Genomic DNA, 15,949 nt, shown 5'->3' with positions numbered 1-15,949 from the left:
TAAATCAGCTATACGTCAATAAAAAAAGTGAAAAAAAACACAGATCTATATTGGCTTATCGATTGTAACAAATGTACCCCACAGCGCAGGCTGTTAATAAAGGGGGAAACAGAGGGGGGTGCGGAGGGGGTATATGGGAACTTTCTATACTTGCCACTCATTTTTTTTATAAACCTGAAACCTCTTTAAAAAACAAAGGCTATTCCTTTAACAAAAATCGTGATCCAAATAACTGCCTCGGGCTTAAAGTAACACCACAAAACAGGAATAACAGTCACAGGGGGATCACCTGTCCATCAGCCATTTCCTTCTTCTTTGCTAATGAACTCCACGGAACACGATGCTGATAGAAGGTCACACTGTTCTTAGCTCCGGAATGAATCTTAATTACACGGTCGAAGCCAATCGTGGTGATTCCATTTTCCTTGCTAGTGACTGAGGGAGGTCTGGCGGGAGAGTCCAGGAATGCTTTCTTGCCCTTAAGGGGACACACTGGAAGCATGCTCTCTTCTTCCATGGGGCTTTGTCCTCCCTGCTTGCAGTCACCAGCACTACAGCGGCCATCCCCACCAAGACGGCGAAGGGAGGTGGCCAGGAGGGTAGATGAGAAAGACAGAGAGAACTGGTTCTCCCACGACATCACTGTGTCCCCAAGGTAAACCTGCTCTGAGTCACCTACCTTCTGTTCTGTTAATACAACATGGCACGCTTCCTCAGTGTTGAAGTCCAGCTGAGTCAGATAGGATCTGACCTGGTAGCTCTCCTTTTTCTCCATAAGGGACTCAGGTTCAGAGAGATTCGCTATCTTGCCCAATGACATAGAGACAAAAAGGAAGGAGCCAGAGTTCAATTCAGGCCTGTTGCCTGCGAAGCACTTGTTCTTTCTTTCTCTACCTCTCTGACTTCAGGAGAAGCTGGCCCCGGAATCTTCAAAGAGAAGCGACTCTTTCGGGATTCAGAAAAGCAAATAGTTTCTTGTAATAAGTAACTGTAAACTATGGGAGAAAATCTTGAAGAACCCTTCCTGAATTAGAGAAAACACATTTTTTAAATCTCCAACAGGGCTTAACTTAAATATAAATGACATCGCTAGAGGGTAAAGGAAGGCAGATTGAGATAATGGTCATTACCACTATAGACCCCGGTACAATAAAAATGCCCATTGTCTGTCCTTGTCTCAGCCACTGACTCATTAGGTGGCCTCACCCAGACCACCCCCGGAGCCTACAAGAGCCTTATTATCTACCCATCACCTTCCCTTGGAGCTTCCTATGAATAATAAAAACTCATCACTGGCCTTCAGATTCTGAAGTTCACATTATATGCGAAAGACAAGCCTAGGGGCGTAACGTGAGTTTTCCCCTAAGCTTTCAAGTCTAGGAGCACAAAGGGGGTGGTGTTCCCCTCAATGATTTCTGGAAGTCCCAGGAGCATGGGGCTTAGGCTGCTTTATTCAATCAATAATATTCAGCACCTGTGTTGTACATGACACTCTCCAAGTTTTCCATCTTCTAAAGGAGGGGGGAAACCTCAACTTTCCTAATAAGTCAAAGGCCAACGAGGTTCGCACAAAGAAAACCAAGAGAAACTTAAACGCTGGGAGAAAGAGTCAAAGAGAGGGTAACAGAAGAAGTCTAGTAACTGAATCGGAAGAAAATTTCCTCAGGCAAACAGCACATATATTGGTCTGAAAAACACTCCAACGACAAAAGGTGGCAGGAAACGTCCAGGGCGCATCTGTAGGGACAGAAAGCAGATTTGTGGTTGCCTGGAGCTGGCGTGAAACAGGAATTGACTGGAATCAACAGAAGGCATCTTTTCGGTGTGACAGAAATGTTCTAAAGCTCCGTCGTGGTGGATGGTTGTAACTTGGTAAACTGACTAAAACTCTTTGGCTTGCACATCTTAAATGGGTGGATTTAGTGATATGTAAATTACACTTCGATAAAGCTGGGTTTTAAAAAAATTTTTTATTTCTTTTAATTTTTTAAAAGTTTTTTTTTTTTTTTTTTTGCGGTACGCGGGCCTCTCACTGTTGTGGCCTCTCCCGTTGCGGAGCACAGGCTCAGTGGCCATGGCTCACGGGCCCAGCCGCTCCGTGGCATGTGGGATCCTCCCGGACCGGGGCACAAACCCGTGTCCCCTGCATCGGCAGGCGGACTCTCACCCACTGCGCCACCAGGGAAGCCCTGTTGCTCTTTTAAAACAAGCATCATAGGTGTCTTTGACGTCCCTAGAGCATTTTTAAGGTTATTTAGCACCGGTTCTGGTTCTGGAGCATGTCAGCTGTACCTCCACCTGTGGCTCCGGACAAACTGATTCCACTGGAAATTTTATCCTATTCCAACACTGGACGGTCAGCGTTTGTTTGCCCAGTTCGTATTATTGCCACAACTTGACTTCTCGCTGTCCTGCTTTCAAAGTTCTCTTTAAAAGATTTGTTTTCAGTGATGGCTGATACTTAAAATTGTGAGGTCGTGCCCTCAGGAATAATTACTAGGAGTGTGTCAAATTTCTCTATCTCCTTTTAAAATGGTTTTATCAGGTTACCGCCATCAGCATCTAAAGCTGTCACTGATGGATTATCACTGTCACTGGTGGTCCAGTGGTTAGGACTCGCTGCTCTCACTGCAGAGGGCCTGGGTTCGATCCCTGGTAGGGGAAATAAGATCCCACAAGCTGCGTGGCCAAATAAATAAATAAAACTATCATTGATGAAGGTTATTTCAGGATGTGTCTTCCTTAAACAGTATTTAACATTGATTGGATCATGATGTTTTTGGAAAAAAAATTTCTTGGAGGCAATTGGGGAAATTTTAATATGAACTGTGTACCGTGTAATATTTTGAGAATATTATTTTTCGTAGGTGTGACCATGGTGTTGTAGGAGAGTTTAGGAGATCCTGCTGGAAGTATTTGGGGGTGAAGTGTTGTGATGTCATGTGGTTGGCAACATACTTTCAAATGAGTCAATGAGAAGGAAAATGGAGAGGGGTCGAGATAAAGGCCAAATGTGGTAGAATGTTTATGCGGTAAAATGTTTACAATTGGTAAATGTAGGTGATGAATATAGAAGGGGTTCATTGTGGTGTTCTGGGCACACTTTCCTGTGAATCTGAAAATGTTCACAGTGAAAAGTCGGACAATAAAAAAAGACTTTTTCCCTTTCAATATTATAAAACATTCATCCGTGTTTACTTCAAGACTTTTATATGTTCATATTTTACACTTAAATTTATACTGAATTGAACTTATTGTTGGCATAAAGAGGGATATATGGCTGTCACTTAATTTGAAGTGCTACTTTATGTTCAATTCTTTAATTTTTTTATAAATTTATTTATTTATATATTTATTTTATTTATTTGGCTGCGTTTTGTCTTTGTTGCTGCGCACTGGCTTTCCGTAGTTGCGGCGAGCGGGGGCTACTCTTCGTTGCGGTGCGCAGGCTTCTCATTGCGGTGCCTTCTCTTGTTGTGGAGCACGGGCTGTAGGCGCGAGGGCTTCAGTAGTTGTGGCACGCAGGCTCAGTAGTTGTGGCTCGCGGCCTCTAGAAGAGTGCAGGCTCAGTAGTTGTGGTGCATGGGCTTAGTTGCTCCGTGGCATGTGGGATCCTCCCCGACCAGGGCTCGAACCCGTGTCCCCTGTGTTGGCAGGCAGATTCTTAACCACTGAGCCACCAGGGAAGTCCTGTTCAATTCTTTTAAATCTGTTTTTTGGGGAATTTCCATTCTGTTGTAACCACACTGGTTTTCTGATGTAATTTTATGGCATGTGTTCATCTCTAATAAGGCAAATCTCTTCTCTTTTTCTTCCTCTTCCAGAGTTTCTTAGACTTTCTGATGCCTTTATTCCTCCAGGTGAATCTTGGAGTAAATACATCAAGTTCATGATTAATTGGAATTTTGTTAAAATTACAGATTAATTATTTGGGCAGACTTGATGTCTGTATAATATTTAGTCTTTTCATTTCAATAACATAGGATGTCTCCGGAGAGCAAAGAATCCTTCAGAAGTTCAAGTGACCATCCCAGAACTATTTTGTTTGTTTAAGTTAGCGTTTTTTTATAGAGTAGGTAAATATATTATTTACTTCAGTTTTATGAGATATGGATGCAAACATGACTAAGACAGCATCATGCCGCTCAAAGAGTTCACAGTCTTACAAAGAAGCATAGTTTAAATAATGTGATTCTGTGGGAAAATACAAGCATTTACAAGGGACAGAAATACCATAAGGGAGTGAGTATGTATTTGATTCTGGCTGGGATGGGCAGGCTCCCAGGGGGAGTGATGCTTGCCCAGGAATTTAGAGGAAAGCATAGGCATTTGCCAGGTAGCGAGGCTACAGTGGGGTATCAAGTCAGAGGGCATATAACAGATATGAAAGCGTAGGGACCTGAGGCAGTAGGGCATGTTTCAGGGCACCACAACTGGCTTCATGTCACTGGGAGATAAAGGGAGGGTGTATTTTTGAAAGATGAGGGTAGAGTAAGGGGTAAGGGGGTGCAAGATGATACACCAAAAACTGGGGACTTTATGCTAAAGGTAGAAGGGAGCGGCAGGGAGCTTTTAAGCAGAGGTGTGATAAGGTCGCATTTGCCTCCTTGATGGGTGGAATGGCGGAGGGGTTTGGGCAGCTGCAAAACGGGAAGCATCGAGTGAGTTGGAAGCTAGTGCTAGTTTCTCCTTGTGCGAATTAACAGCCTGAGTTAAGCAAGTGCCAGCAAAGATGAGAGAGAGGCAAGATTAGAACAATGTTAAGAAGGTGAAATACACACAGGACTCGACTTAAATATTTTCGACTGTGAAAGAGAGTCGTAGTTGTACAGGATGTATCTCGGGTTGGTATCTTGTCAAGTTTTCGTGACGAGATACATGTTAACTGCATAACAGTTTATGGGATTAAGAAGATGACTCATCAGTTGCAAAACACTCCAGATAAGTATGTAACTGTTCTGTAAGTGGAAGTGGTGTCACTGTGGCAGTGTTCACAAACTCAGCCTTTGTCGATTGATCCATACATATTTTGGGAAGTCAAACATCTTTTCTGGGCTTATTCTTCACCATTTATTTATTTATTTACTTATTTATTTATTTATGTTTGCGTTGGGTCTTCATTGATGTGCGCAGGCTTTCTCTAGTTGCTGCAAGTGGGGGCTACTCTCTGTTGCGGTGCGTGGGCTTCTCATTGCAGTGGTTTCTCTTGTTGAGGAGCATGGGTACGTGGCTTCAGTAGTACCCATGTTGGTTTCTACTTGTTGGGGAGCTCTAGGTACGTGGCTTCAGTAGTTGTGGCTTGCGGGTTTCTCTTGTTGGGGAGCTCTAGGTACATGGCTTCAGTAGTTGTGGCTTGTGGGCTCTAGAGCGCAGCCTCAGTAGTTGTGGTGCACGGGCTCAGTACTTGTGGTGCACGGGCTTAGTTGCTCCGTGGCATGTGGGATCTTCCCGGACCAGGGCTCGAACTCGTGTCCCCTGCACTGGCAGGTGGATTCTTAACCACTGTGCCACCAGGGAAGTCCATTCTTCACCTTTTAAAAAGGGGGGTTGAGCTTGATCTCATATGCATTTCTGTTCTGAAGTCATCCTATGCAATTTATTTTCCTTCATACATCCGCTTCTATGTGCTCTGGGTTGTGCCAGGTTTTGTAGTTTATAGAAATAGAACTATGGCTCTTGTCTTTGACAAACTAGTTTTGATGGAGAATAACTCACAGCACTCCTACTGAAAGGAAGTAACGTGTAAGAGCTGATGTGTTTACAGTACAGCTTATAAACTCACTCATGCATTCATTCCCTGCTCTCATGATGTTTGCACTCTACTGGAGAGACAGTAAACCAGTTAACAAGTAAACATACAGTCGACTAAATGGTGGAAAGTGTCACAAAGGTCCACAAACCAGGGAAGTGTATGTGTGGAGGGTCTGATTGACTATTTCACATGATGTGACAAGAGAAGCCCCTCTTAATCGAATGAAGGAGAAGTGAGAGCCTCTCGGAAGTGAGAGTGAGTGAACCATATGGTCTGTGTAACGTAGGAATGTGGGGAAAAGTGTCCCGGGCAGAGGGAACAGCAAGTGCAAAGTCCCTTGGGTGGGAGCAACGTGGCTTACCTGGGAAGAGTGAGGAGGCTACTGTAGCAAGACAGGTGTGTGTGTGTGGAGGGGGGGCGAGTCCACTGGTAGAGGGAGGGGAAGGGAATTCAGGGCCTTGAAGGCCATTGTTTGGGCTTGGCTTTTCTGCCGAGTGAGACAGAAAGCCATCAGAGCGTGTCAGTGGGGGTGTGATACAATCTGACCTGGGTTTTAGAAGCATCACTCTGTTACGTGAAGGTCAGGAGCAGAAGAAGGGAGAAGAAGGTTAGGAGGCGGCTGCAGTGATCCTGGTGGGAGGTGACTGTGGGCTGCACCAGGTGTGGTAGCAGTGGAAGCGGTGAGAAGTGCTGAGGAGGTGGCATTTACCATATTGATCCTGATATCTTCTGTTTATGGAGATGGAGGAGACACGTGAGACATCGATGGAAGAAAATCTAGAATTTGGTTTTGTTCCCATTAAACTGAAGATGCCTATTAGGACATCAAAGTGGAGGCGACAAGAAGGTAGTTGGATAGATGAGTCTGGAGTTCAGAGGGCAGGATCAGGCTGAAGATATACAGGCGGGATCTAAAAGCCACAGCTTGGCTGTGATGGCCAAGTTAAAGGCAAAGAGTAAGTTGGATGGAGGTGACTGGGCATTAGGGCGCTGGGGGTCTAGAGGAGATGAGGAGAAACCAATGAAGGGGACAGAGAGGAGGACCAGGGAAGTGGCAGAAAACTAGGAGAGTGTGGTGTCCCTGAAACCAAGGGAATAAACTGTTGTTGAGGGTGACCAGCGGTGACCTAAGATGTTGAATGAGAGCTGAGAATTGGCCAGTGTTGAAGTGATGCAGCACGTGGAACCCGCCGTCCTCATAATTTTTTTCCCCATTACATACTTTTCACTGCAAGATTTAGTGAGTCCTAAGCATTTTCACATAAGGCAGTCATTTCTTTTATTTATTTATTTATTTTTGGCTGCGTTGGGTCTTCGTTGCTGCACTCAGGCTTTCTCTAGTTGCGACCAGCGGGGGCTACTCTTCGTTGCGGTGCACTGGCTTCTCATTGCAATGGCTTCTCTTGTTGCGGAGCACAGGCTCTAGGTGCACAGGCTTCAGTAGTTGTGGATCGCTGGTTCTAGAGCACAGCCTCAGTAGTTGTGGCGCACAGGATTAGTTGCTCTGCAGCATGTGGGATCTTCCCGGTCCAGGGCTCGAACCCGTGTCCCCTGCATTGGTAGGCAGCTTCTTGACCACTGCGCCACGAGGGAAGTCCCCGATAAGGCAGTCATTTCTGAGGGCAGTTTGTCCTTGTGACTGGCATGCATATTTATTATTAGTGGCAGTATTCATCGTGGAGAATGTTGTTAAAGCGTCGTCTACACTGCCTCCGCCTCAAAACTTGCTTATCCGTCTACTCATTCATCCAAGAACTAAGTCCCCAAAAATACTTACGAAGCGCCTGTCTTATGGCAACCCAGATTTCCCGAAGGTCTGATTTCTCACGCGCGGGACTGTGCCTTCCTTCCTCGTGACACCTGGCCTCAGCGTCCCCGCAGTGGGGTTTTTCCAGCCTGCAGGGTCCAGCCGCAGTTCTCAGCGTCCGCCCCTAGAGGCCGGAAGTCGGGCAGCGGGCGCGTCCCTCCCCCGCCTGGGAGGGAAGCTTTGGAAGATCCAGAGAGATATGCAGATGAGGTGGGCGGGCGGTATGTAGATGAGGTGGGCGGGCCGCGTGGGGTGGGTAGCCCGAGTCGAGGTGGAGGGCCTGCGTGGGGGGCGGTATGTAGATAAGGTGGGCGGGCGGTATGCAGATGAGCGGGCGCAGAGCGGCCGGCGGTCGCGGGGACTCGAGGCGCCGGCCCTTTCTTTGACTGGAGCGGACCCGCCGGACGTAGCCGCCTCGCCAGCCGGAGCCGGCGCGAGCTGCCGCGCGGTGGACACGCCGTCCGAGGCGGCCGGTCGGCCGCTGCCCGAGGCCGCAGAGCATGGGCAACCACTCGGGGCGACCCGAGGATCCCGAAGCAGGTCGGTGCGGCGGGCGGGGGGTCGCCGCACCCCCTCCCGGCCGGGCGCCCTTCCCCCACCGCCCTGGGCCGGAGCCGCGCTGCCCGCGGGCGCCGAGGGGCGCGGACGGCGAAGTTCTCGGGCGTGAGTCCCGCCTCTGGAATGCGCGCCGGGGGTGGTGAACTCACCTGTGCCCGCGCCGCGACGGGGAAACGCCGCCGGCTCACCTGGCGCCTGGGCCCGCGGGCGGGGGCGGGGCGGGGGCGGCCGAGGGGCCGGGGTCGCCCCCGTGGCCGTGTGGGCAGTTCGTGCGGACTTTGTGGGCACTGTCCGTGTGCGTGTCACACACTTTCCAGAGTCCTGTGGAAGGTGGCGGCCCATCAGCAGGTCTGTTAACTCATCCTCAGACCCGGGGCTGGATTGTGACTGTTTCTTACTCAAAATAGCCAGTGCTTATTCTGGGATTCCGGCGCTTCTCCGGCTTATCAAATTTTTATTTGCTCAGAGATTGGGCGAGCTGGGTGGAAGGCAGCTGGCCTCTGGTTTTCATCTCCTGTTGGTCGTTCTGACCTCCTAAGCAGAGTTAGATGCTGCTGACCGCGGGGTCGCGTTTACAAACAAAACAGAACATTTCTGTACTGTCACACACGCAAACGGGGTTTCCTTTAGCCCTCCAAAGTGCATCTTGGCCGGTTGGGGAGAGATGGTCCACCAGGGACTGGAGTCCTGGGCTGGCAGGTGACGGGTCTGTGTTTGTGGGACAGTCAGAACTCGGAATACTTTTTCCAGCGGGTGATTTTTAAATTTGAATTTGAATGAGGAAATGGAAGCTCTGAGAGGTGCAGCGAATGGTCCAGGTGACTTATCCGTCGAATTGGAGGCAGGGCCAGTTAATTAAGACCTGGATCTCAGCCTCGGGTCACTGCTCTTCACTCACCTTGGCAGGGAGGCCAAGCAGGGCCAGGCCACATCCTTGAGGCTGGGCGGAGGCGCGTGCCTCCCTGGCAGCTGTGGCACATTGGACTGGTATGACAACCGGGATGGAAAACTTTGCCACACAGGGAGACAGACCGCGAAGAAAAACTCTAGAGATGGGGTTACTGCATTGATTACGTAGGGGTGACTTTCTAAACTACACAGCACTTATCCAAACTTCTTTGGGCAAAAAATAGCCAACATTTGCAAATTAGTGCAAATTTGCCTGTGTCATAGACAGCCCTGTGGTAAGCTATTAGGTGAAGGATATGTAACATTTTTTTTTTTTTTGGCCGTATGCGGGCCTCTCACTGTTGTGGCCCCTCCCGTTGCGGAGCACAGGCTCCGGACGCGCAGGCTCATCGGCCATGGCTCACGGGCTCAGCCGCTTCGTGGCATGTGGGATCCTCCCGGACCGGGGCACGAACCCGTGTCCCCTGCATCGGCAGGCGGACTCTCAACCACTGCGCCACCAGGGAAGCCCCGGATATGTAACATTTTAAAAACACCTCTCAGTAGTACACACTTGCTCTGTGTATTATTTCATTAGTGTCAAAACTGTGAAGAGACTGTGCCCTTTGTTAGAGTTTTTAAGAGTTATTCGGGTGCTTGTGTTCCGATTTCTAAGTGACCTTTTTATTTTTTTAATAAATGTATTTATTTATTTATTTTTGGCTGCGTTGGGTCTCCGTTGCTGCACGCTGGCTTTCTCTAGTTGCGGCGAGCGGGGGCTACTCTTCGTTGCGGTGTGCGGACTTCTCATTGCGGTTGCTTCTCGTTGCGGAGCACGGGCTCTAGGCTCTCGGGCTTCAGTAGTTGCAGCACACAGGCTCAGTAGTTGTGGCTTGTGGGCTCTAGAGCGCAGGCTCAGTAGTTGTGGTGCACGGGCTTAGTTGCTCTGCAGCATGTGGGATCTTCCCGGACCAGGGCTCGGATCCATGTCCCCTGCACTGGCAGGTGGACTCTTAACCACTGCGCCACCAGGGAACTCTGATGGATAGGAGATGAAAAGGACACTTTATGCCAGTGAGTTATTTTATTGCATTTTTCAGAGTGCAAATAATTTCAGAATGGGAACTCAGGCTGATTTGCTGCGAGTAAAGATACCCAATTAGAAAGTCTTAGGAAAGATTGTAATGCTAGAATATTGTTGGCTGAAAGTGTGTGTATAACTTTAGGTGATCTCCGTGCTGTGATGAAATGCTATAGAATGCGCCAATGAGATCCTGGAAATGAGAGTTTAGTTAAAGATTAACGAATCCTCGATCCCTTTCGCCACCTCGCCCACACGGGGAGTGGCGGTGCCTCCCTCTGGCAGGTGCGGTGCATTGGACTAGCATCAGAGCAAGTGCTGTGGTGGGTCATCAGAGCAGGGCCCAAGGGCGGGCAGTAGAAACAGGCAGACGAGGCAGAGCGACAAACGCCCAAGTATGATTTTCACACCCATCTTCTGTCGTGTCAGTTTTGTCCTCTGAGGCGCAGACCCTTAAACAGAATCAGGAATGAAGGAGGGTTTTCAGAGGGGAGACGGAAGGGGTGGGAAGCAGGACCGGGCCTGGAAAGCCTGTGGACCATGATGCAGACGCACCACCTAGGAATGGAAAAGGAGGGAGCAGCAGGTGTGGGCAGAGAACCGTGCAGGTCCGACCAAGTCCTGGCCAGCTGCCCGGAGCCCCCAGCAGACCGCCCAGCAGAGGAGCCCCCGCTCGGGCAGTGATGGCCAGTCCTTGGTCCTCTTGCTGGAGGCTGCCTGGGAGGAATGTGCCTTAGGCCCAGAAGCCAGGCTGAGTCCCAGCGGCGCTGACAGCTGGAGTGTCAGCTAACCCCAGCCCTTGCAGCTGAACGCCGAGGTCTTTGTGGAATGGAGATCCAAGTGGTGCACCTCCTGGCTGACTCCCTCGGATCCCTGACCTCGGTTACTCGCACAGGGAAGGGCTATGAGAGGGTAAGTGAGGCAGAAGCCCCATCTCCAACCCTACCCCACCCCAGCCCCCTCTGCGGGCAGGCCTGAGGCGGAAGGCGGTTCTCAGCTGCTGCTGCTTTTCTAGCCTTGGAATTGGCTGCTGTGACAGCAAGAGTCTCTTTTGTGGGGTCTGCGATCCTCTGAGATGAGTCACTTTTACTGTGGTGTTACAGGATGGACAGGAGAAATGAATCAAGCAGAAGGCATGAAAGTTTGCACGGATGAGGGCAGCTGGAATCAGAACGTGTTGATGACCACACCTCTTACTTCCTAAAAGATCTCAGTTAACAGTCTTTCAGTTTCCAACCAGGTTGTTGGTGCCTGCAAGTCAGAGAGGGCTGCTGGGTGTAGTTGCGCAGGTCGCACACTGTTCAAAGGCAGCTGGGAATAAAGAAACGAGTGGGCCCAGGTGGGGTTGTATCACTCCAGAGGAAGGGGTACCATTTTGCCATTTTATGTTCACACAAAGGTACCCAGTATGCTAAAGGAGGTGTTAGTTTCTACTTAGGGTTAGAAGCTTAGAAGGCTTTTCCCAGTCTCACAACTAGCTGATATCTGCTTAGTCTTTGCTTTAAATTTGCATGTATGTGTTTAAACAGTGGCTACCAGTGATAGGAAACAAAAGTAAAAGCTTCTACCCACACTCCCTCAGGTTCCACTCGGTACTGGTTACAGTTAATGCTAACTGTGGTTAAAGACGAATCCCAAAATAGCCCCTTAAGACAGTAAAAGATGATTTCTCGCTCAGCCCCCAGTCTAGGGGGAGGTGGGGGCCGTCCAGGGAGTTGTAGGGTTCTTAGAGGCTCAGGCTGGGGAACATCGTCTTCAGGGTCTGGCTCCCTGGTTGTGCTGGCTCTGGTGGCGGTCAGGAGAGGGGAGAGGGCATGAGGTTCCTGCGGGGGCTGGTGGGGCCAGGCCTGGACGGGGTGCCCCTCATCCCTACCCGCATTCCACCGGCCAGGCTCGGGGCTGGAAGGCAGCTCACTCTCAACCACATCTGTGTCAATATTTTCTTACGAAATTTTAGTCAGAAAAATGGAAAGATATATATAGTTAACAGCCATAGACCCACCACGTAGAGTCTACAATTAACATTTTGTTACATTTGCTTTATCCTTCTATTCATCCTGCTATCCATCCGTCAGTCCCTCTTATTTTTTGATGCATTTCAAAGAAATGGTGGTTATCTCTGTAATTCTACATAGTATGCTATACCTGTGCTATTTCTTGACCTATTAGCTTTGAAGGCTGTCTACGAACGGTCACTGTGCAAGGTGAGGAATTCAGCACATTTTTACTGCTGTCTTCCTGTCCTCCCCCAGTCCTGCAAGTCATACTGAAATTTTCTAAATCTATTGTTAGTAAAGTGTTAACGGTGGAATACAGTTGTTGGTGTTTGGTTGTTTGCTGTAAAATTCTTTTAACTTTGCTCTATGAAATTTTTATTCAAAAAGCAAAAATACTAAGGAGATCTTTTATTATTTACCACTTATATTTTTTGACGGTAACCAACTTTAAACAGTGTCCTTGGCTGGGTAAAGGAGGATATGCTGTCTCTAAAGTTCTTCTGCCTTTTCCCCTACATCCTCCATACCCTATCCTGGCCTACTCTCAACCTTTATTTTTACCTGGCTAGAACATTCTGTTTCCTAATCAGTATCATTAAATCTTCTGTGCATGTTTGTAGGTTGATTCTAAAAATTGAAAACCAATCAACATTTAAAATATTAGGATCCCATGTATATTATGTGCTGGAAAATCAGGTGGTGCATTTAGATGTAGAAGAGAAGGACATGCAATCTTAGGTCATTTAACTTAGAATCTGTGACAGACAATATTACTTTAAAAGAAAAATAGAACGAGTAAGGAGATTGGAAAGTAGTATAGTTATTTATTGATACTTTGAAAATTATCTTAACATGGTTTTACCCTCTTATCCACCTTCTCGATTTTATGGATTGTCATGGAGAATTCATTTTCTTCTTAGAGACACAAGGCATGGTGGTTGAGAGTTTGGGCTCTGGAGCCAGACTCCGTGTTCAAATTTTGTCACTTAGTAGCTCTGAGACTTTGGGCAAGTGAGTTAAGCTCTAGAAAAGGGGATAGTTGAACAACCTACCTTATAGGGTTGTTGTGGTCATGAATAGGTTGAAACACATGATGGGTTAGAATAGGCTCACACGTCACAGAAAGTGCCTGGTAAGGTTTAGTTGTTACTATTCTAGGCCTTCTGACTTAATGTTTCCGTTTGGACTTGGTTGCCTTTTGGTCCTGACTCACTCTCAGGACAGACTGCTTCTTGAATCCTTTTTCTCTTTTCCTGCATTCCCTTTGCTTTGGCTGGAATATTTCCTGTGATTCTCTCTGTTGCTGAACTTTTATATATTGTATCACCTCTATGTTCACATTTTTCTTCCAGGTTTCCTATTGACTTCTAAAATTTCATCAACTCTGTTATCTATTTCCAGTGTATTTTTTTGTGCTCTGTTTTATCTTATTCATAGCAGTTCAGGGTTTTGAGTTAAGGGAGGAGGGGAGTGGAGTTGGTAGGAGGGCTTGAGTAAATGAGTTAGTGGCTTCTCTTGTCCTTAGTTTTAGATTTCAAGGATTCATCAGAGTTTTTACAATAGTCACAAAGAAGAGAATACAGCATGCATTTTTCTCAGATGTATTTTGTTCCATAGAAGAATTTCAGAGTGGAACTAGTGTCCTGAGAGACATACTTGGGAAAATGCAGCCTTTTAGGATTAAAAAGATGTGTATATCAAAGATCAATGATAACACATAATTAAAAAAAAAAGGTGAGAATATCAGATGTATTTGTTACTATAATAAATGTGAATGGGTTAAACTCACTTTAAAAAAGAGCCTCCTCCTTTAGATTAAAACAAAAAACAAAATATATATGCTGCAGAAAATCATATTCAGATGTTAGTTTGCTTCGTAAAATTAAGTCAGTTAAAGTTGTGAATAATAAGAAACGAATTCTAAAGAAAGCTTTCAATTCAGCATCTTGTTATTCTATTTATAACTCAAGTAAAATTTAATAATCATTTAAGGGTGACTTATTAATCACTATTTGATTAGTATTTATTAACCAAGTGTTCAAACTTGGTTAATAAATTTTAAATATTTTAAATTGTGTTTATTTAATATATTTAGGTACCTGTTAAAGTCTGACTGACAAGTCCAGATTTTAGAAGTCTTATACATTTAATAATTATTCTTAAAAATATAGTGTTTCTTAAGTCCTCTTATACATCCCCAAACACTCACACATTCTCTCTTTAGATGTGCGTGTATATAGATGCACACTTTCAGTTACACGTTTTAAATTAGAATCTTGAGGCTGATCGGTAACTCTTGGTAGGTCCAGTTCTCTTAAACATTAAAACACGTAATTCCAAAATGCAGGTATTTCTTAATACATAATACTATTACTACTTGTTAAATTATTCTGAATATTTTTCTCCTTGATTCTAACCTCTCAAATTAAAATATGTTTACTTAAGTGTTTTATTCCAAATAATAAATGGTATTGGGATTTCATCCCATATAATTTTGGGGTTGCCTTCTCAGTTTGCTGAGGTTTTTTAACCAACAGAGATTTCTGGCAGGAACAGGGACGGGATTCTTACCCATAGCAGCCAGAGCACCTTTTGCTGTGGTTGGGGCACATTCTTGAGCAGTTGGGTTTGCGCCCATGCAAAGATAATCCAGGATGCACTGACTCAGCCTTTATCTGAGGATATCTCTCTTATGCCTTCAACCTTACTGATAGGGTAGAGAATTCTAGGTTCAAAATCCTTGTAATCTCTCTGTGACACTAACTTCAAAACTTGAAGAAGGAAGTGGTCATAATGCCCATGTACCTTAGATTCAAATTACATTTTACGTAATTCCTGTTCCTCCCGACAGCAGTCTGAGACCTCCATTCAAACGGCCGGCCAGCCGGCCGTATCACTTGATTAGGGTTTGCGCGCGTCTTTGGGACTTAAAATATGTAGACGTTTTCCCATCTGACTCAGAAGACCTTTGACTTGATACAACTCTGCCTGCTTTTCTTAACACTTGGTCTCTTAAGTCGGTGTCTTTCTTGATAGTAAAGCAAAATGTGATTTAATTGTGGCTATCGCTCACGCCTCTGCCTGGCTTACAGCTGACTGTAGTATCATTTAAAGACACACACCACAGAGTACCTTAAATCAGACAGGACCTTCTTTATTGATAAAAGTACAATTCCAGAAGAAAAAGTAGCAGTTACAAAATGCAGTATACTAACTAGCAAAACCGTGGAAGTGATTAAAGCAAAAGCTATTAGAAATGCCTGGAAAAACCACATGTGAAATGAGAGACTTCAACCTGTGTCTTACAGTTTTTCTAGATTGTTCGTGGAATGGTTAAAACATTGATCTGTTCTAGACCAGAAAGAAAACCTTATTACCATCTCTTAAGGGAAATTTTACTGGTCACTGTGTGATTGTAAGGCAATAAAACTGTAGGAATAAGAATTGAAAATTTAGGGCTTCCCTGGTGGCGCAGTGGTTGAGAGTCCGCCTGCCAATGCAGGGGACACGGGTTCGTGCCCCAGTCCGGGAAAATCCCACATGCCACGGAGCGGCTGGGCCCGTGAGCCATGGCCGCTGAGCCTGCGCGTCAGGAGCCCGTGCTCCGCAACGGGAGAGGCCACAACAGTGAGAGGCCTGTGTACCACAAAAAAAAAAAAAAAAAAAGGAAATTTAAAAACTTAATCCATCTGGGTACAGCATGGTGTGACTATAGTTCATTATAATGTATTGCACATTTGAAAGTTGCTGGGAGGGTAAATCGTTTTGTTGGTGACCAATGGTAACCAGACTTATTGGGGTGGTCATTTCACAGTGTGTACAAATATCCAGTCATTATGTTGTATACCTGAAACTAATATAATGTT

At 46.3% G+C, this 15,949-nt stretch overlaps 1 protein-coding gene across 7 annotated transcripts in view; it reads left to right on the top strand.

Annotated features, from left to right (window-relative positions):
• SPECC1 (sperm antigen with calponin homology and coiled-coil domains 1) overlaps positions 1-15,949 on the top strand; it is a gene marked incomplete at both ends in the record, with an annotated part of 176,713 nt that overhangs the window by 38,839 nt on the left and 121,925 nt on the right. Inside the window, one exon of one of the 7 annotated variants that reach the window (XM_082861468.1) lies at positions 8,060-8,099. The exons of the other annotated variants lie outside the window; for them this stretch is intronic. Within the exon in view, the coding sequence (XP_082717594.1) occupies positions 8,060-8,099 (40 nt within the window). Of the gene's footprint in view, positions 1-8,059; positions 8,100-15,949 lie in introns of those variants that run through there. 7 annotated transcript variants of the gene reach the window in all.

Source organism: Leucopleurus acutus (assembly GCF_964270905.1).
Source record: "Leucopleurus acutus genome assembly, chromosome: 19".
Lineage (NCBI taxonomy): Eukaryota > Metazoa > Chordata > Mammalia > Artiodactyla > Delphinidae > Leucopleurus > Leucopleurus acutus.
The sequence above is the reverse complement of the archived record's forward strand: the minus strand, read 5'-3'. Positions and strand labels throughout refer to the sequence as shown.